General features: G+C 36.4%; 1 protein-coding gene across 6 annotated transcripts in view; it reads right to left on the bottom strand.

The window, feature by feature from the left end:
* Positions 1-5,540: 5,540 nt before the first annotated feature.
* Positions 5,541-22,349, bottom strand: part of LOC142344835 (unconventional myosin-Va-like) — a 380,102-nt gene continuing 363,293 nt past the window's right edge. For all 6 annotated transcript variants that reach the window (XM_075396823.1, XM_075396827.1, XM_075396825.1 and 3 more), the window contains 6 exons: positions 21,874-22,007; positions 21,314-21,385; positions 20,549-20,634; positions 13,230-13,449; positions 12,633-12,827; positions 5,541-7,056 (listed from right to left, as the gene is read on the bottom strand). In XM_075396823.1, coding sequence (XP_075252938.1) covers positions 6,994-7,056; positions 12,633-12,827; positions 13,230-13,449; positions 20,549-20,634; positions 21,314-21,385; positions 21,874-22,007 — 770 coding nt within the window. In that variant the 3' untranslated portion in view covers positions 5,541-6,993. The remainder of the gene's footprint in view (positions 7,057-12,632; positions 12,828-13,229; positions 13,450-20,548; positions 20,635-21,313; positions 21,386-21,873; positions 22,008-22,349) is intronic.

Here is a 22,349-nt window from a genome sequence, read left to right as displayed (position 1 = left end):
TGTACAGTGTACCACTTCAGATCAGTCACAAAAAACTTTAAGAGTACTGACAAAGCTGGTAAATAAAAGATGCCGTGGATAAACTTTCCGAATATGTTTCACTGGCACTTTGTAGTGCATCGCTATCACCAATGTTCATAAAGAAAGGATGAATTCGCCCTATTGTAGTCGGAGAAGTATTGAAGACGTTAATAGCTAAATGTTTAGCCAAGGAAGCAAATTCAGAAGCCACAGAATTTTCCAGAGCCTGCGTTTGGGTGCTGGAGTGACGGGTGGAGCGGACGCCATCATGCATTCGACTAAGCTTTTGTATAAAAGAAACTCACCTCGTCAAATTCATCGGGTATTTTGCGAATAGACCTTTGCAAAGCTTTCAATTCTATAAAACGCAGTGAAATGCTGAAAGCCATCGCCAATTCAATGCCCGGCATTGCCGCTTTTGCCAATTTCTGATATTCACTGAAACAGTCAATTATTCAATGACAATTTTTTTTATTAGCAGTGAAAGCGTTCTCCAGCAAAGGGACCCACTGGGCCCTTTGCTTTTTCTCTCACAAACTGGCCCATTAAAATGAAAATTCAGGTATCGTTGCCAGAGCCTCAAAAACATTCCTATTCGCGGCCTTAACGTCAAGGTCAATAAGTGCCAACTGAGGTCCACGGCAGATTAGGGCAAACTCGATATAAGAAAAACAAAATGATGTTTCGCGCCTTTAGGTACTAGGAGCTGCGTTAGGAACCCCAGAGTTCGTCTGTACGAAGTTTAGCGAAAGGATAGGGTAAAAAAGGTACTTTTGAAAAGTTGGATTACCTTGAGGACCCTTAGTGCGCCTTGGAATCCTACGCCACTGCATCGTTGCCCCCAAAATGGCGTTTTCCTTGCGTTATCAAACACCAAAATTCAGTTATTAAATCCCTAAAAGAATTTGATGCCGAACAGTGCGAAAAAGTTGATATCAATGGAATTGCTCTTCCAGAAAACTCCTGGACCCAAGCAACCCTAACCGTAACCCTGTCAGAGTTAGGTGTTCGCCAAAGCCAAGACCAGCATAAAGCATCATGCATTCGTTCTGTTCTGTCCTCTGAACAGCTTGTTTCAAAAATAACCGGTGAAGATCCAAAAACTGTAAATATTTTCAAGATATTTATTCCACAATAGCATAACTGGAGGTTCAAAACTTTTCGCAAAATACTGTCCAACAAGCTCTTGATCCGCCCGACATCTCTCATTGTATGTTCGACATGCTGGAGCATGGTTTTCTGTTCCCCCATTCCAGCTCCTGGGCTTCATATGCCACGAAATGAGTTTAAAATTAGTGCAAAATAGTTTGGGTGTCCCTGTCAACGACGTCGAAATGACGTGCCCGTTCTGTAAAGCTCGAATTCTTGACATCTATGCGGATCAAGCCATTTAATGTCACTGTCGAGGAGACGCAATTGCAAGACATGACCAGATTTGAGATAAAATAGTATCTGGTTGATCATCTGCAAGTCTCTCACCAGTAGTGAGGAAACAAAAGAACCTCATTCCAGAAAGCCGATCACGCGCCGGAGAAATCTTTGTCCCGATCAGGAAAACGGGGAAACCTACTGCATTTGATGTAACTGTCACTTCGTCGCTGCAATCTAACTCTCTCACTAACGCGGTTTCAAAGGCAGGTTACGCTCTTGATGCGGCAGATGAACGGAGATATTGCCTACACGGCGATAACTGCGCAAAATTGGGAATCCCATTTGTTCCCTTTGCAATCGAAGTCCTTGCCGGAATATCGGCAACTTTAAAAACACTCAAGCGTTTGGCTGTGTTAAGTGACAATTGTTCTTTTCGAGCGCAGGGGTTGTCTGTAGCTTTCTGTTAACTCGTGCAAAACTTTTCAATCACGCCTAGTTGGGGATCAGCGGCAACGTTGTCGCACGGGATCCCTAGTTGGCTATTTTGGATTTTGGGTTCTTACCCGATTGGAGCGGAGATTGCTTGATTCATTATTGTAGCAATAATTGTCGACAGTTATGATCAAGTGGTATGCCTCAATGATTTTGGCTCGCTCATTTTGGACAGATTGAACAGATCTAATTACGAGTCCAGAATAAGAAGGGTCCAGATTGGTTCTTTTATGAAGGGTTCTACAATTTTTATTCTTACCTGACCAGAGTGGGGAGAATAAAAACAAACATTTTACATGTGGAAAAAACTCTGATGAAGTGACATTCATAAACTGTTGAACTGTTGTATTGATAACCGCCATTATTTTGAACAAGTTATCTGTCAATTAAATTTTTATTTGATTCCGAAAAAGTGCTCTCAAAACATCCTAAACTTTATGTCAAAAGCAGATCGTACTACGTCTAACCCTAACGTATATCTATGCTAGTATATCTATAGAGCCTCAAAATAGCGCAACCAGTTTTCGATGCAAGCGGCTCTACCGAATCGAAGGTTATTTGAAAATTTGCAGAACAGCGCGTTTTGCAACAACTATTAAACGCTGCGCAAAATTACCTGGCTTAAAACTTAACCAGACGATTCGCAATTTTCTGGGATGAGCACCTAAATTAATTCGACACAAATTTTTCTTTTGGCGGAATCTGCACAAGCAAACACATTAAATGACCACACTCAGATTACGCAGACATAGCAGGACAAATCCTGAACTAAAGTCGAACAAATTGAAAACCATTAACCTGACAATCAACAATTTTTCAAACAGAAGCTTTGATTGTCAAAAGAGCGTGATCTGAGTGTGGTCTTTTGATCTGTATCTGCGTGTGTGCGTTACACAATGAAGAAATGATTAGAACAGAAAAAAAACAATTCTAAGAGATAAATGTTGCTTTTTTAAGCTACTACTATACACCAAAACCGATACAAAATCTGCTCGCAATCTGCACTATTTAACGTCAAAACGAGTTTAAGTCAATTACATTAAGTTGAAGATTGACAAAAATGCTAACACACGAAAGAATAAAGAAAATCATTCTACCTGTTGGAACGCAAACGGTGTTTGAGCATGAAAACTTTTAGCGTCACAGAAAAAACCAAAATGAATTAAATTTTGTCGCAATACATGGCCGGAATTCGTTATTAATCAGGTCCATAGCGGAAAAAAGGCTGCAATAGCAACAATAAGTAAGTTCAAAACTAAAAAAAAAACAGGCACAGAGTCAAATAGGAAAAACATTTAACTATCAAGCGATTTCCTTAAATGGGTCTCAACTTCTTTCGTTTGGAAACAAAAGGGGACAAGCCGTTAAACAGTCTAAATAATGGCGCGACAAAAAGAACGTTAATAACGGGAAAACTCATTCATTAATAATTTATGAAAAAACAGTGTCAAATTTACGAAAACCAATTATTTGCTAACAACTGAGATCATGAATGATCGCAGTCATTAAAATTTGTAGGTATCGAATGTTTCCATTAAAAATTAATTGAAACTTATTGAAAATCCAATGTGACCTAGTCTTAAATTAACTAAGTGAGAAAAGTCATCAAAGAGCCTTGCATAAAAAGTCGTCGCTGAAAAACTGAAATTTTGTTCAGACACCAGCTTTGCACTACACTTTAAAAGCAGAAAAGAAAATTTCACGCTTTAAAACTAGTCGCATTTTTGCGCCCAATACTATTTATCGTGACCAAACTTGACTTCTCATTAGAATCAAAAAATATGTGAACAGATCTTAAAATCTTTTGGATTGTAAGAAAGGGAGGAAATAATAGCCTGCTGAGATGCGGGCGCTTATTAATCTCATCAAAACGCTAAGCTTTTGAAGAACGTTACTGCGATTCCGCTTTTAGTTCGCCTCAAAACTTAGATTCACTATAAAGTTTACAGCTGTTCACAAACTTTTTGATACTAAATTTCCCCAAGATTACTCTGATATCAACTATCTAAATTTTTTTGTTGGCTTTTGTTTAAAAAAATTGAGTTTAATTAACGTTGGGCGGTTGACCTCAAACAACCGGTGAATGGTTGTATTCGACAGAGCTAGCTATGGCTTAGACATGCACAGAGTCAACGAGCGTTCGGGGTTACGTGTGGAATCAAGTTGAGGGGTGAATTGCGAGGTGCGCAAAATTCTAAGAACCCCTTGGTGCCAATGAATTTGTCTCCTTAATTTTCGTTGAATAGAGGTTAGTCAGCCGTAATGCTTTAAAAGAACTTAGCGACCTCTGGTCTTCGCCTGTTTAATTTTGTTTTCGAAGACGAAAAGCCAAATGCTCAGTCGAAAAATCGTTCCAGCGAAATAGTCACGCGAAAAATGAGAAGTACGAAAAATCGTATTCAAAGACCAGCCCACTTTTAATTGATCCAAACATTGTTCGATAAATTAAAAACAAACCCTGCAGATTGCCGGAAAATAGCCGCCGTTGATTCCCATAACTCTATTGAGATTGAAAAAAAAGAAAATATCAAAAATTGATTTTTGTAAAAAAAACATTTAAAGTTCGATTTATTTTGATGTCATTTCGTCATTAAACATGCTCCTTTCTCTCAGTGAGAGGCTACAGAGTCTAGTATCAATACCAATAAGCATTATAGATAGTAGCTAAAACTTCAAGTTCAAGTACGGGGCATCTAAAAATGCGCTTTATGGGTTTATCCCGTTTCTATTTCTGACTTTGATTTTTTAAACTGACTCTCTTCAATTTGAATTGCTTTGCTGAGCAGCTGCTGTTTAGAAGGACTTTGAGCAGAATTACAGAAGAGTGAAACTAGCCTAGAGAAGTCAAAAGGATTTCACGCAAAATGTCGAAAAAAGCTGCAAAATGGGTAAAGCGAAAAAAAGTTCGACGAAGCAAAAAATATACATAATAGGAGCGCTATAATAGCCAGCTGAGAAGATGAGGGCGGCTATTAATAAAGAATGCCTAGGAGTCTCTGATTTGTTAACCCTATTGTCCTATAAAAACAGTCCTAAGTAACCAAATTAATTGTTTTCACTCGAATAGTTACGAAACAGTTGTTACTTTTAAGAAACCAAGTACCAGCTTACCACGACATAAATGTCAACAAATGTCTTTTTGAAACATCAAACTTAACCGACTAACGTCGTGCAAATTGCTCTTAAACCACCCGCTAGCGTTTGGTTTTCTCAGTTTCTAGCCACCGTTTAGTGAGGCTAGCTTTAGCTTAATTCAAGTGGGCGTGAAGTAAGCGCAGCGGGGGTTGCATCATTGGGGGGGGGGGGGGGGGGCTGCACGTTCTTACGGCATGAAAGTTGTGCAGGGTTTGGGATTTGGGGGTGAAGGGAGGTGGCTGATGGGGCGTCATACTCTAGAAGCCGCCCTTCACAACAAACATAAGTATCCAACACAGTTTCTGTGAATCGCATACTTGGAGACCAGTGAACAGAAAGAATCTAAGATAACTTAATTCCCGCTGGGCGCTACCTGTTTATCCCATTTTTGAGGACGAAAAGTCAAATGGGTCAGAATCTCTACTCAATTGCAATAATCTGTCTAGCATTGAATATAAATGTTCAACTTTGGAAATGGTTCAAAATTTTTTCCTAGTGAGAGCCAACTTGGAGAATAAATACTCGGTCCAAAATAAATTAAATTGAACATGCAATGGACATAATAGAAGTCAAGTAGTAATATTTCTAGTACAACACGAATTGATCTGCAGCTGAATTGCATCATAATTGCTCATTCGTCCAGCATAATACAAAAATATTACAATGAAGCCTGTTAGAAAGCCTCTTTTAATATTAAGTTCAAAAGTAGGTAAATTGCTCACGTTTAGCGCCATTAAATGAGGTTTACTCCAATGGAATGTGCGGCTCGGGAAAAAAGTTAATGTACTACAAAAAGTATTTACAAAGCAACAATATATAAAGTTATTGAGATTAGCAAATTGCAAGTAAATTTTCAATTTTAGCAGCAGCCACGGTGTAGTGTAGTATGGTAGTATTGCAAACTTTAACTGAAAATAACTATCAAAATCTTAATTAAGTCAACCTCTTTTTAAAATATAATCATATCACTAGAAAAACGCGCATACTTTTCTGAATCTGTCAGGTTTCACAAAAAAGCTCGAAGTAAACTTCGATTAAACGTCATGTTTTCATTATTTCCAAGTTTTCCTTATGGTTTAGGTAGATACTTAAAAAGGGGTTTAATAAGTACTCCACATACAAAATAATGCAAGGAAATTTTTATAAATGCATGATAATCTAAATTTGTATTTTGACTAACTATAGCAATATGATGAATAGTGATTAGCATAAAATATATTTACAATTGACAATAGAATTAGAGCAAGCAGACATTACAAACGAGCATGAAAGAAGGTCAAATTCAAAGAAAGGAATGTTGTCTCACTCCACTTCGGGCAGAAATGAACGAACGAATACACATATAAAGCGAGCACCGTTTGTAAGGGTTGAATGGAATGAATAATACTAAGAATGACACTGCTCTAGTTCACAAAGAAATTTAACTTCAAAGCTTGCACTAGCACAAAAAATGACTTTTTCCCATAGCTAAGCCCGACAAAAACATAATTTCATAAATGTGAATGACAGTGATGAGTTTTGGTGTTCCAAAACCAAATGTGACGAGGTGAACATTTTTGGGAAAGAGCCAAAAGTTGGCGCCAAATGAGAGAATGGTCACCATTCGGTCAACAAATTCTTTGAAGCTTAGAGCATATAGCCCAACGGTGTTCAAAGTTGTTCAAAATTTTAACTTACATCACGGTAACTAATAACAGTTGAATAGAAATGTCGGGTCTATTCAACACCCAATAAAGTGAGCGTACTAATTAATTAGTAATTAATAATTACAAAACCTGATAAATTTTTCTACAAAAGGAGTGTCATAACGTCATTAATAATATTTACATGCTTAGCAACCGAGTTAAGATCTGTGCATTGGCTTAGATACAATAATTCTCACGTTGACATCAGAGGTACAGGTTGTTCAGACCTCAAAAGGAGACCACCCCTTTGTCAATTGCAGCTGTTTCGTCCAGATAGTCTTCTGTTTGCTCAGACACGTTTAAGGAAATCGAGGGAGAGTGTTTCAGGAATAGTAACTGAGTTCAGATTCACCTGGAAACAAAAAACAATATTTTATATTAAAACTTGATTACTAGGCAAGCATTGACCTTTATAGCTGTTATATACGCTGTTATTCGCTTACCAATCGACAATGGAAAATAATTCAACGCCTACAGTTAACACAGCAGGCAAATTGCCGGAAAATAGCCTCCGTTGACCCGCTTGACGCATATTGGGATTGAAACAGAAAAAGAAAAAAGTAAAAGATTTCAGAATTTTTCTAAGTTTCAAAGCGATCTGATTTGGAATAATAAATAAATTAATATATTGCTCGGCAAGATGAACTTAATCGACTTTATTAACTCATTGACATGCCATTAATAATCAGCTCAAAGTCATAATCCAAGTTTGGAATCACAGAAACTCTCGGATTAATGGCCCCTCGTCACTCTGATGATGATTTATTATGTGAATCAAAACCCATACAATCGGGTTTAAAATCGGATTACTAGAACCCACACAATCCGTTTTTCAGGTGGAATAACACCCACACAATCGGGTTTTCAATTGGGATAGTGGAACCCACACAATCTGATTTTGAATTGGGATACTAAAACCCACACAATCAGAGGTCATGAGACATTAAGGAGGATTCTTTTGCTTGCACCTGCTCACTCACAGGTCTGCACTTCTCGCTATCAACATAATAGCGTTTCCTCGCCTTAGTGTGACTGAAACCGATTGGGCAAGCCTGATGAACGCAACTGACAAACCAGCTGATTAAAAACTTCTGTTGTCAGTGAGTAGAGCTATTCACTTCAATGTCATTCTCACCAAATAGAGTCAACCAGATGATTCAAAAGCCATGAGAATGAATTGAACACCTATGTTGACACATTATTGGGAATATTGCTTGAACTTCCTATCTTCCGCAGCTCTCAGGGCAAAACCAGACTTCCTCGCCGCATTCGAAATACTGGGTTGCACTGGGGAGGCAATGGTTAAATCTAGAGCTGCTGGCTTTCCAGCAGACCAACAAGGTAAATATACATCTCTAGGTGAAGAATTTGTTTCTGGTATCAGGTTTTTCTGCCCACAAACTGGCAAAAGGTTGGCAGCGCTGCAAGCTCTAAATGTCTTTTAGCCGGTCGTGTCGTAAAATCATATCGCCCCACCCATGATATGTAACAGCATGGTTATCAAGCGTATCCAAGATACTGTTTTACAATAGGGACACGTCCTTTCTTTTTCTTACATGGGAGCGCCCAGTCTACTTCACAGCCGCACGGAACTCGTTTGGCAAGAGATGGAGACCGCGAGCCGGTATGGGAGCTGCCGATAACCACGCTCCCGATTGATGCAGAGAGAGAGAGAGAGAGAGAGAGAGAGAGAGAGAGGGAGGGAGAGAATAAACAAGCTTTTTCTCTTTCGGATGTCTGATTTTCAATTCAATTAATTTATTGAGAGCGACTTCGTCCAGGACTTCCTGTATTTTGCTTTGAGTAAGTTACGATATTGACAAAACATTTAGTTCATCAATCATTTTGGTAAAAACGTGATCTGCTGTCGGACTTTGACCAATTATAAGCTCTAGCAATGTAGCAGATTGCAATAACGAACCAATATAGGCTGCTTTTATCTGTTTAGACGCTCGTCGGACTCCAATTCCAGTCTTATTGATATGTAAACATGCTTGATGCCAGAACTCAGTGGACAAGAATACAGTATATTCTCGAAAGTTATCCTTTGAAGCGAGTCAAACTCCTGAAAAATTTTTACGGCTTCCTCTGAACGGCTCCACCGCCATTTTTGGTGCACCCAAGCAACTACGTAGAATGCCATGAGGACACTTGGGTCGTTTATGTACTCCACTTTCTCCAGTAGTTTTTCGATCTTATGAACACGCTTCTTTATCGAGGAAGCAAGGAATCTTGGGGATCCAAGAGCAGCACCCAAAATTTCGAATCCCACTCTTCTGTATCTTGTAATTATGCTACGAATCGTGTATAATCCTTTTGACCAGACCTCACATTTGTCTCTTCTGAGTTCTAACCCGAAAGTTTCACTCGAAACAGTCAATATACCTAAAACCTTGTTAAGTTCGGTTTCTGTTCCAGCAATAATACCATCGTCAAGGTAGCAACAACGCTGGGTATAATTAAGTAATTTTGATTCAATCTTCTTTTCTACTATAGGCCACAAGGTCAAGCAGGACAACAGAGCACCCAAGGGACCTCCGTGTTGCACTCCGGATTGACTTGTTCGATTTGTTGCTATAATAATGATGAACGTGCTGTGAGCAAAAAAAATGTCAAATGATGGAAGACTCGGCAATAAATTAACAGCTGCGTTCAGAATTTGACTTCATTTAATGAATTAATAGCGTTTTAAAATCGATCAGTAAAATTCCTGCATCCTGTGAAAGCTGATATTTTTCAAAATTTTGGTTGCGTGTATGATACTTTCAGCTCCACCCTTGACTCTTACACCAAATTGTTTAGACGACAACAGTTCCGCCCACTCCGACACCCACAGTTATAGGAAGCACACCTCATTTTTATTTCTTTAAAGCAAATAAAGAAGCACTGCAGAAAACAGGTGCCACTGGCAGAGGGAGCTGACTTCTCCTGGCCACGTTCACTAGTTTCGTTATGCTTGTAATAGCCTGCTTAGATTGATCAGGAGCTGCGCAATCAACTGCGTGCAAAAAGTGTTCGGGTTACATTTTAGATGGACCAGCAGCTGAGAAATTGGGGAAGGCTTCTATTCGGCCAAATGCAGTTGGCTTATCAAAATGATGCACTTGGGAGCTGTAATCTTGAAAGTGCAGCCGAGGTTCTTCTTCCAAAGGGTGGAAAGTTTTAAGATCTCTGAATGTTTTGATATTATCTGATGCTACTACATCGGATGAGAGAATTTTGCTGCTCTACCGAATTGGACTTGGAGGCAAAGCTTCTTACCACGAGCTGCAAGTGCTTTTCTGGTTTCAATAACGGTTTTTATTGAATGCTTCATGCTTCATAACAAAGTCCGGCGTAGTCTCCCGCTTTCCAGCGCTGAAACCTTTCTGACAAAAAGTTTTCCTGATTTTTTTTGTGTTTCTTTCCACCCCTATTAGATGCTCTAGATGCCCGTATTATGCAGTTAAGAATGGCAAATAACTTCTCTCAGTTTTCTGTGAGGTTTGGATTTGAGACATCCCTTGATAATTTGGTGAAAACGTTCAACAGAGTCGAAACTTGACAGTTATGTACCGTAGTGTTGGAATCTGTTTTTATCAGGATAAAACAACACTGTATCAACAGGAAGTGGAAAACGGGGGTCAGAGTCATCAACTGTCAAGTTGCTCATTGACTGTGTTAATCCAGAGGATTGGCTGCCTTCACCTATTTGTTGCGTAAATTCTGCATTTTTGGTTGGATTCTAAAATCATACTTAATTCTGCTTCTAAACTGAACACTATACGTGAATGAATTGAAAATCCATTCAGTTGAAACAATGAGTGAAGTAAGTCAGAAGTCACGCGTGAAAAAAAATAGCCGGAAGAAATCGGGAAACGACTCAAAATCGTATCCAGCGAAAAAATTAGTTTTTCAAACAACTTACTTCATGCAGAACGCATCAATGCAGAGAAAACAACAATCTTAAGTCAAACAACAAAAGGAAATTGGGACAAATAAACAAAAATTTAGGAAAACACAATTTACTTTTCATGTACTAAAAGCAGACCTACAAATAGAAAAAAAAATCTTGTTTCATGCAATAAAACTACTTATCCCATAACAAAATCTCTGCCAAGCCTCAATGAGCTGACAAAGAACTATTTTTGAGCAGACGAAAAATGAGACATTTTATAATTGCGCAATTTTCTTTGTCAAATCGCATAGAAAAAGACCACTTTGTAGCAAAAAAACTTGTATCCGTTGTAGAATTTATGATGCATGAGGCTCAATTCAATTACCAAAAAATTCAAACCATACAATCGGCTAAAAATCGCAAAAAGACTTGAAAAGCAGCAAATTATTTTAAAAATTAATCACAAAATAGACAAAAGAATCAGGATATAGAGGCAAAAAACCTTTAAAATCAAAATTAAAAGCCCATAATAATTCGTAGGAAGTAATTATCAGTCAAAATGTTTAAACGGCATTTCAAACAAACCCTCAGTGATGCTCCATGTCAAATGAAATCAATTGCAAACAAAATATAAGAAACTGGCTAAGATCAATATTTATTAACAACCGATAAAAGCAGAGCTGATAAAACTCCAGGTGTCAGGAAAATGATAGACTGATTCATTCAATAATGCAGAGAATAAGGACAGAAAAAATATGAAAAACAAACTTTTTCTTGGTGTTTGAATGTTAAAATCAAATTGAAAAATATATGAAGTAGAACAACAATTACATGTCCCTATTTAAAAGAAAATTATATAGCTGTCCTGCTGCATAGATTAACTTGTAGAAACATAGTTCAAATATTGGAATTAGGAAAATAATATGCAAAAATTGTCAAATTTTTTTGAAAACTGCACTTATGAAAAAATCTTGCAGAATATTAAAAACTAAACGACACAAAATAATCCGATTATAAGTAAACGTAAATTAGGATCCCTTCCAAGGCACAAAAAGACTTTGTAAAACCATAAAACAAACAAAAACAAAAACGAATGGACAAAAACTGGCAGAATCGAGCAAGCATGTGTACAATTCTATAAAACAAAAATACTTAACGTTATAAAGATGCATTCAATGCATGAAATATCAAAGCTGAATTGTCATATGCAGTGATTTATGCAAAAAATCCACTTAAGATCCAAAATTGAAGAAATTAATTTAAAAAACCCAAAAATTAATTTAAAAATTGGGAAATATGTTCTCAATTAGAATTTAAAACGCATTATCAGACTCTCAAAAACACTGGTATCAATTTCAGAGGTTCACATATTAATACAGCTTCTATTAAAAACTATTTCTACAAGAAACTAAATTATAAGCAAAACAATTGGGCCGATTGGACAAAAAACGGCTAAAAATGGTTATCTATATACGGCATTGTCAAAAAACACTTTTCAAAGCAGAAAAGTCATTCAATGATCGAAGATCATGATAAAAAACTTCCATCGCTCAGAAAATTAGTTCACATGGCAATTTTTCCCCTCTTTCGCTTTTAGGTCAAAACGCCGTCTGAACGAATAGTACTTCCGGTAGAAAAACCTTAAGAAAAACCTAAGAGTCGTCAAAAAAAGGAGAGCGCCTAAATAATAGCCCTTGAGAGGATGACGGCGGCTATTAACAACATTAATGCGATTTCTTTTTAATGAAGAACAGGTCATAAATGTTGTTATGTAAAACGGAACAACATTCCTTTGCATTAAATTTATGTTCTCTACAAATCAAATACACCTGTTCTCGCATCATTTTTGAATTGAACTTGAAAAGTCAACCGCTCCTATTTCAGTTCAGCAGCAAAACTTTGTAATTGAGAGAGCAATTTAGATCACGTTAAATGCAAGACGCCCGCCCGGTGGGACACAGGGCGCAATGTACTCAAAATTTTACAGGGAAACAGGCAACTATGATAAAAATAGATCAATCGTTGCTTGTCTTTAAGGAATTGTATCTCACCTGTGAGGGGTGGTATGGGAATGTGATGGGGAAGAGATGCTTGCTGTCCATAAGGAGAGAAGAGGAGATGGTGGCGGTCGGGTGGGAGGGCTTGGGTCTGGTCTTCAACTTCTCCTCTGTCTTCCTGATAAAGTCTACAGACACTTTGTCCTCATAGTCATTAATCGGCGTATACAAGCTGAGAACCTTTATGATCTGAAACAGAAAGGCTACGCGACTTAAACACGTCTACATAGTAGCATCATAAACGAGAAAGTCCAATCTGATGACTATGACCTTATTCCATTTTCTTTCCCAATATCACCCCTTCTTTCCTCTCAAAAATGAAGCCCGGTCAATCTACATTCCTTGCCTTTAGGATCGAACCCACAAAAATGAAGCCGCTTGCACTTGAAATATTCTTTTTTGGGGAAAAAACAACGTCACGTACACAACTTAACGGCAGGAACTACTGAACAGAAAATATTAACATTTCGAAAATTGATTTAAAATGTGTAAAAACTGACCAAGAAATGATTTTCTGACTGAGACATTAGAAGATGGGGTAAAAAAGTAGAAACTTCAGTATCAGTGCTATATTTTGAAGTTGGGGTTAACCTGCTGGCTGCTGAGAGTCTTGCACATGGTGACAATGTTGTCCACGTCTGCATCTGTTTTCTTGCCAACTTGGAGCAGCTGTGCAAACTCAACCAAAACAGTCAGCTGATCCAGCGTGCCTCCTCCCCCTCCACTACCGGCAACACCCGATGATGCTGAGGGCTGTGGGTCTGCTAGCCTGTGGTTTCGCAGCCACTCTTCCAGCTCAGACAGATTGTATCTGAAACAACATACACCTACGTATCAGTTGACCATCATATTATATGACGTCCAATTCTGATAAACTGATGTATTTTTTGCTCTCATAAGGTCTCAAAAACCTTAATTTATGCCAATTCCAGGTTAAAAAATTAATCCCAAAGAATCAAATGTTTTCTAATCATTTTTGCTATATTAATATTAAGTGGAATTACATAAGATTCTTCGGTGAAATGTTTCAAAACAAATTCGGAAAATAAGATTGACCAAGGAAAACTGCCTACAAATGAAACTACATGCAAATCCGCAAACCGATATATACTAGGCGGTTTGAATATCAGTCGAACACTTGGTTAGGCAAAGGCAAACTTTGTAGACAGACAAAAAATTTCCAAAATTTTGTGGAAATGAGACAAAAATCAATTGAAACAATTAAAAGCGGTACTTCAAAATCCACATGTCGCTATTAAATACTCGGTCACATGGCCATTTACAAAATGTGTAAAATGTCCAATCTCTTTGATCTTTTCTCTCAGTAATCGATTCAAACTAATAGTTGCTAATACAAGCATGTTTTGTCATCGTAAGATTTGATCTCAAGTTCGGTAGCAACAGTTTCATAATTGCATGGGAGCTTAGTTAAAAGATTCAAGTGGACTGTGAAGTTCCTCTTTCTGTTCCAATAGATTTTCTCCTAATTTCCACATTCTAAGAAATATTTTTTCCTTTGTCTGAATCAAAGCTTTTGTCTGATTGAGTTTTCGCCTGATATCCTACGCCCCAGATAATTTATGAGATGCGAAGAAAATTGACAAAAAACACTCAAAAAGAAACGAAAGACAAAAACTCAAATAGCGTCCATGGGCCTTGACTTGATAAAAACTAGATTATTCTTAGAAAGACTAGTCCAGATTTTGCGCGAGACAGAAATAAACTTTAATAATTGCCCCACACTTTGTTTCATAATATTTAAACAGAAAAGCAAGATCATTTACAGAAGGACACTATAAATCTCCTAGCCTTATTGTTCCGACCCTTCTTGCGGGAGGAAGGAACTACATACTCAAACGTTTTTTTTTGTTCAGTCAATTTACCGATTGATAGATTCATCGTAGAGAGTTGTGAGTGGTATCATTAAAAAGCCCGTTCAAAGTAGAATATGGAATTAAATATATTTTTTGAATTTTGTTTTCTAGAGCGAGTTATCGTTGTTTAAATTTTTGTGAATATTAGACCGATTTGCGTTATTTTGATTAACAGTTTCCGGAATTTTTGCGTAAAATTTCAATTTTGCTTGAATATGTAACAATTGTTAAAAATAGTAATGTTGATTTAATTTTTAAAGACAAAAAAGTATTTTGACTATTTTGAATTATTTTTTGTGTAAAATTTTGGCTAAATGATTCAAAATCCAGCCTTCTTCATCAAAAATTGACCCAAATCCATTTTAATCCATTTTGCCGCAAGCACACACCCAAAATTGCCGGACGTACACCCCGAAAACAACTAACACAATATTTTTAAACTACAGGGGATCTAGTCTCACTTCCACTTCCAATGGGATTAGTCTGGAATTAAAATTTTGCCGTTTTTTGCTAACTTTACTCTATGATTATCAAAAGCGCAGCAATTATTTTTGCTCTTTTGACAAACAAATTATCAAGATCTTTAATATTCGAGATATTTAACTTTTCCTAAAGGATGAACAGAAATAGCATGGCTGGTTTTGGTCCCATCTTGGACAGTAACAATCTGAAGATAATTCGAATTGTAATCAGTCGGCCCTTTTAAAAAAAGTTTTGATCTTTTTTATGTTAATTAAAGAGCAGACCAATTCAAACAAAAGCTCACTGTTGATATTTCCAAAAGCCTTTCTAAGCAATTCCAAATTAATGTAATTAGTTTTTATTATCGAGAGACTACGGTCGTTTCGACTTTTAAAAACGTTTTAAAAATGATTTTTTAATAAACAACGGCTTATTCAACTTTACCACTTATTTTCTCTTAATTTGATCACCTTGCAGCTTAGTGTCGGCAAAGAAAGAAAGCTTCTTCCTCTTCTTTCTACTGAATTAAATTTTAATCCTTCTTGCGGTTTTACGTGTTAAATTATGGTTTTCTGGCTTTGATACTACTAAATTTCAATTATTTTTTTATTTTTAGGCATTGGCCCATTTTTCGCTTTATTTTCTCGTTTTAACACATTATTGACAATTCAAATATTACATTATTGGCGTTCAAAATAAAGCACAATTGCGCATATAAAATTCTTTGAAGGTATAGATTAAGGTTATAACGGGTTCTAACCCATCTTCTTGAAGTTAAATGAATTTTTTACATTTGTCTTTTCACTCTGTCGTTTTAGTCATAAGCAAATTCCTGAAAAATGACAGGTCTCATTGGCCTTTTATGAAGGAATAAATGAGCCTATAATCTGACTTAAGTGGATAGTTGATAGCTTTCATGACTTTGAAAACAACTGTTTTAAAAAAACGTGCTCTTAAAATGAGCATTTTTGTTCTTTTTGTCTATTTGTTACCTAGTCTCATTAATTAGAGGTCACATAAGACATTTATATCGTAATGGGAAGGTAAAAGTGCACAAAATCTAATGTATTGAAAGAATTCGTTACGAATTTACTGGCTTCGACACAGGTTTTTCGCAAAAAACTAGTTTTGTCTATATTTGACGTTCTTTTTGTAGACGTACGACATTCTGAATGATTACAGGTCTCAAGCGCTTCCTTTGGACAAATAAACGAACCTAATTAAATATTTCATTTTGTAGCTAATGGCTTTCATGACTTTTCTCGCAAGTTTTATTTGAATTTTTGTTTGTTGTCTCTATTTCTTGTCCTTTTTGTAACTGCATAAAAAGTTGCAGAATGACAGATCTCAAAGCCCTTCTAGGCGTAAGTGATCATAAACATGTAGTATGTTTTCAATTGCTATCTGCTGGTTTGCATTACTTTGCAATTAATTGTTTAAAACATAAGCCAAACTTTTAACGTTCTTTTTGTTTATTAGTTACCGAGCCTTATTATGGAGTGGTCCCATCTCTTTTCTAGTGAAGCACTAGTTAATTTGTTTAATTTCAGTTTTATCTGACACTAATTTAACCTTGTTAATAAGTTTTCTTCTAAAAATGGACAAAGTTTTGGATGTAATTAATGTTTGTTGTTATTGTTGTTTGATTTTGTTGTTCCTCTTGACTTGCTTTCTAATTTGTTCGTCTTGACTTGCTTTCTTAATAGTGGTTGATCTCATCAATCTAATGCGGCATTATTTTCTCCACTGAGTTATTTGCGTTGGAAGCGATCTTTTTGTTCATACACATTTTTTTTAAAAATACTCGAATTTTGAGGGTTTTCCATCTGTTCCTCATTTGGTAGAAATTTATGCCAAAAATGTGTATGAGCGGGATCAAACTTTTTTGCAAACGCACATTACTGAACCTCCTTGTTGAGGTGAAAGATTAAAAACAGCTTTAACTGAGAAGTTTACTAGTTACAATTATATGTTTGGCCCTGGAGCTTATCGAGGTTACAAGATACTAGCGTCCAGTCCTTTTGGTTGATCTGAACCATTATTATGTTTTTACTGTGTGAACTGTCTGAGCTATATTTTTGGCGTGTCAACTAGCTTAAAGATTCCCTTAATAACGGTTTCAAAGTTCATCATACAATAAAAACGAGTTTTGATTTGTCTTGTAGTAATCAAGGCTCATTACTGAAAAATTCTGAATGAAACATTAGACTACAGTTTTTGCGCGGCTATAAAAAAAAACAAAAATTCGATGAACAAGTTGATGCAACCATCGTAATTGGGAGCGAAGTTGTAATGAAGAATTCATTTCAAAGCCAAGAGGGCAAAAATAATTCACCTTGTTGCGAAAAAAGTCAATTTTATTGTATCCTTTTGATTTTCAGGTAACAGACTTTTTCAGAGTGATAATTAGCTGCTTTTAATTTGCAGCTACAGAACTTGAACACGAAAACAAGGGAAAAAGTAGTACGGAAAAAAGAAAAATAGCCACTCATGACCTCACTAACCTACGATGGATTAGAAAAATTACAAACATTGCCGGCAGATTGACGGAAAATAACCGCGATAGACGCTTGTGGCCTTCCATGAATTGAAACAACTAAAGAAACAAGATAGGCACATTGACCAAAAGTCCTTTAGTAGACCACTAGACTTTTTGGGTTCGATACGTACTCTCAATTTTATGACACATACGGTCTATCAGGAAAAACCCTGAAAAAGCTTTCTCAAAACTGATATACGAAATCAAAAACTCAAGACAAATACTCAAGAATTAGGGCATTAAAGTTTGGCACCACTTAGATGCACACTATTGATCTTTAACTAGTAAATGTTCATAAAAATTTAAGTTCCATAAGTGAGTTCAGAAATCATTTTTTAGTGAGGTAATACACGCAGTTGACCTAAAAACAGAAATGACGTTACGGTAAGACGAAACAAAAATCTGTTAGACGAAGTAAAAAAACATAAACCGACAAATGTCGGAAGAATTGCTTTTGAACGACAGGCGAGGCAATTTAATTCACGGTCTTTAGTATAGATCAATTTTTCTTTATGGGTGCAAAAAACCTCGACCCCACCGGGATTCGAACTACTGACCTCCCGCTCCTTGCCCACCCGCACTAACCACTGCGCTACGAGTCACTTAGTTTTCCTTTGCTGCAACCGATTTTATATTAGCACAAAGCTTTACTTCGGATCACTAAAGATCACTGAAAAATGATGAACGAAAGCGTGAAAAAGTCACTTGAGAAGTCAAAGAATGTTCTCGAAGAGCGCAAAATTGTCAAGCAAAAAATTTGCATAAAAAAGACACATACTTTTACAATAATTGCTATGAATTGCGTTCAAGAGCATTTAAAAAATAGGAGCGAAATAATAGCCGCCTCGAATTGCTGACGCGGCTATTAAAAAATTTAAAAAATGACGACAGCCTTATCTTTCGTGTCAACAAAGTCTAATTTTGCTCTGTTTTATTAGATTTGATAAATGTGGTAAATTTCGCCTTTAAATAAGAGGCCAATAATCTAATACCAATAACAGTTAGCAGTAAACTCCAAGGAATTATGAAAACTTAATGCACTGTCTTTAAAGTTAAGTATTAATGCCCGGGCTTTATTGGTTTATCCAAAATCTGATTTCGCTTCTTGGCCTGAACTTAATTGTTCAATTGGCTGAATGAATTCCAAATTCTATTCAGTTGAAACAGTGAAAGAGGTAAGTCAGAAACCAAATGTGAAAGTCGTGACTTAAGTAAAACGAAAGGGGTGATCGAAAGTTAAACCAACAAAAACGAAGAGCGCTTAAATAATAGCTGAGCGGCGGACGGCGGCTATTAAACAGACTGCTGCTGAATCATAAACTACATCATGAGGTTTCTGTATCTTTTTGGACGTTTGAATTTATTTTCAATCTGTTACGGTATTAAATTCAAACGCGCTTTCCTTTGATACAGACGGCTTCGACTTACTGAAAAAAATTGAAGTTACTGAAAAAATTGGAGTTATTAACATCAAAAATATATATGCTTTTGTTTCATCCCTGCTGCTTTGTCTCTTATTGGAATTTTTGGAGTTCAGTCACTTGCCTTTACAAGTTTCAAACTGTAGATATTGATTTCATAAGGAATAACAGAGACACCCGAAAAATTCGAGAAAGGCGCGTTCATCCAATTTTTGTGAAGAACAGTAATATTAATGCCGGATGCATTGCTCTTAAACAATAGGCGGGCAATATAATCCAGAAGCGGGTATAGCCTAGGCAACTTTTTATGGGAGCAAGAAACCGAAAAGTGAGGGTTCAAACCCGCGATCTCCAGGATGCCAGTCTGATACCCTAATCACTAAACTATAATCGCCTTCATGTTAGCAACAAACATAAGTTCACAATCACCGAAATCAAGCGAAAATAAAGACGCGTGAAAATCATTCAAGAGCAAGAAACAGACCAGAAAAAATTTTGTATAAAAAAGCCACACGTTCATAATGATTGCTTCAAACTTCGTTCGAGAGCAATTAATCACATTAATGACTGCTTTGCCCTGTGATCTCAAAATTTCACTGTTTTCGCCAGTTGCTCGGTTTAATCAAATCGCTCGTGAACAATAGTAACTGCTATTAGGAGCGTATTTGAGTTTCCTGCCAGTTTGCTGCATTAACACTTTTCACATCTTGCCTCGAATCAGCCTCAAGGGTAAAAGCAAAGTTACCTCTGCAGACTTTTGTTATTTTTGCAGGTGCTCGTATTTTTAAGATTTTTTTGTAAAAATTGTTCAAACAAAGCTAATTCAGGTTTTGTTTTGTTTAACTTCCTTGCTCACTCATTATTTAAAATTTTTTGTTAATTAGCAAATAATTTTTTTGGTGATACTAACACATCAACGGAAAGAACGGAGGAAGAGCAAACGTTCAAATCATCGCGGAATTTAATAAGCTTGAATTTTCAATTTTCCCTATATAAAATATTAAGCAATTGCACTCCTCGTGACCACCATAGTTGAAAAAAACAAAACCTCAAAAGACAGAGTTTCAAGACTAAGCAATTTAGGTGTCCTTGAGCTAGTTTAATTCTTTCTTCACTGTAAAATTGGAGACCAATAGTCTTTGGAAACATATTTACAATGTTTATTTTAATTTGCATGAACTAAAAGTCAATTCGCTCCCCTTTTTTAAGAGCGCTTCCTCGGTTGTCTTTACGTTTCCCCAAAAATCCATCTTGATTTGTATCATGAACCAGAGCACAGATATTTTTGGTGAAAATCTGTTTGTACGGAGGAATTTTTACGCACATCGGGGAATTTTTTTGTAAAAGTTAAAATTTCTGTTTTAATATTTCTTATATTTAAGAGCCCTGTAAAAGAGTTTCTTGAGAGCAGCGGAGGTATTAGACTATAGCGAGAAAAAGATCACTTAAAATAGAAGACAAGCGAAGACTAAAACTGATCTAAAAACAAAAATCCCAAAGAAATGCAAATTCTTCTAAATTAACTTTAATTTCCCAAAATGAAGAGTTAGTACATGGTAGGTTTATAGATGAAGTAGTATATAGATGAAAAATAGATGTTAGAGGTACTTGTACCTAATTTGCATGCCTTTGAACCAGTGACACATTTCTCTCCTCAGAAGCAGGTTGTTCACAGTGGAAGAGACAACGATATAGATGATCTAAATCACCAACAAAACATTAATACCAACACACTATACGCCATGACATGTTAAATTAGTTAAGAAAATAGTAGATAACGTATAAACAACTCAAACACCATTCAAAATACCAGTGATTATTATGCATACTGGAGGTGTAATAAAACACGCTATCAAATAGAATAGCCGCTGACGTTAACATCAAAAGAGCACCTGTATGATAATTAGTTAATATTAGCTAGAAAAATTTAATGAACTGTCGGTCATTTTCTGTCTCACTAAGCATTAATTTACAAATTTGGAAAAAGAATTTTAATTGATGATAATTGCCTCAAAATGGAAGCATTGTACGAACTGCTCTCACACGAATGTCGGGGTGGGATGTTAATGGTATCCAGCTTACCCTTAAATATTTAGTCTTTAATGTAAGACAAAGGAATTACTCAACAATAATCCAAAACTTCTATTGCTCTTTAAACCATGGATTTATGCCTTCATATAGGTTTTTATGCCTCCTCACACTTCGAGACTAACTAAGCTTGAACAAAACTGCACGTCAACCTGATGCTTTAGGGGTTTAACAGTTTATCCGTGGTACCGATGACAAAAATAGCGTAGAAAAGACCAACCGTATCGTAATAACTCCAAAGTAGGAATTTCATTTAAGCACAATTAACAAATGAATAGCCAGAAGACTGACCTGTTTGAAAAGCTGTTTGACGACCTCGAAGTCCAAAGAGTGTCGAGAGAAGACATTGAGGAATATGGACAGCTGAAACACAAACATCATTCACTGTCAAACGTAAAGCATGAGATTTTTAGTACCAACATAAATATAGCAAATACTTCAGCAAATAAACCAAATGGCTTTTACAAAAACTTGAACAGTAATAACTTATCACTACAATTTTTAATTTTTTGTGTCTTGATGGTATTCGGTACGTGCGACAAAAACAGTGCAGGTATTTTTAATGAAAATGCAAAGATGTTTCTACAAAAAGTTGAAACTCAGTTAAACGTTCGAAAAAGACACAACATGCATCTGTATGTCGACGATTACTATTTTTATTCCACTCAAACTGAGGCGTTTCAAATTTGAAATGTATCTAAATACTTTTGTCAATTTACGCCCGCTTTTATTTTTTTTGTCACTTTTTGGTTAATATCAGTTCTCACGCTTCAATTGAGTAACTAATGAAGTATTCTTAAGAACCAGAAACACGTAAAAGCCCCAAGCTTCATCTACCAAATTTGTAATACTTGTTTGAGAATAGTATCTAAAGTGAACTGAGACTTCTTCCCCGTATCTTGTCCTCCTCGTTTGCCACCTGCTCCCATGTTCTTGCCAGATGCCATGATCTTGTTCAGTCCTTCGTTCTCCAACATACCAGATACTAAACAACGCAATCCCCTTTTATAAAAACAATTACACAATCTGAAGTTATGAACAAAGCCAAACAAGCCAAGCTATAAAGTGTGCATAGTTAAAAAGATTTTCAACAAAACGCTCAATTCGGGTGTATGAATTTTTTCATACAAATTACTGTCATTATCAAGTCAAACTAGGAACCCTCGAGACTCCAGTTCAAGATGAAACCTCATTACGGGAAAAAATAATAGCTGAACAAATTGAGTCAAGTTCACTCATGCGAGGTTGATTCAAAACGCCGGAAGCCCCACAGAGACACAGAGATATACAGGCAAACCACATTGATTAATTTTTAAACAAATATCTA

This window comes from Convolutriloba macropyga, chromosome 8 (assembly GCF_964194025.1).
Source record: "Convolutriloba macropyga chromosome 8, txConMacr16.3, whole genome shotgun sequence".
In the NCBI taxonomy this organism is placed as follows: Eukaryota; Metazoa; Xenacoelomorpha; order Acoela; family Convolutidae; genus Convolutriloba; species Convolutriloba macropyga.
The sequence above is the reverse complement of the archived record's forward strand: the minus strand, read 5'-3'. Positions and strand labels throughout refer to the sequence as shown.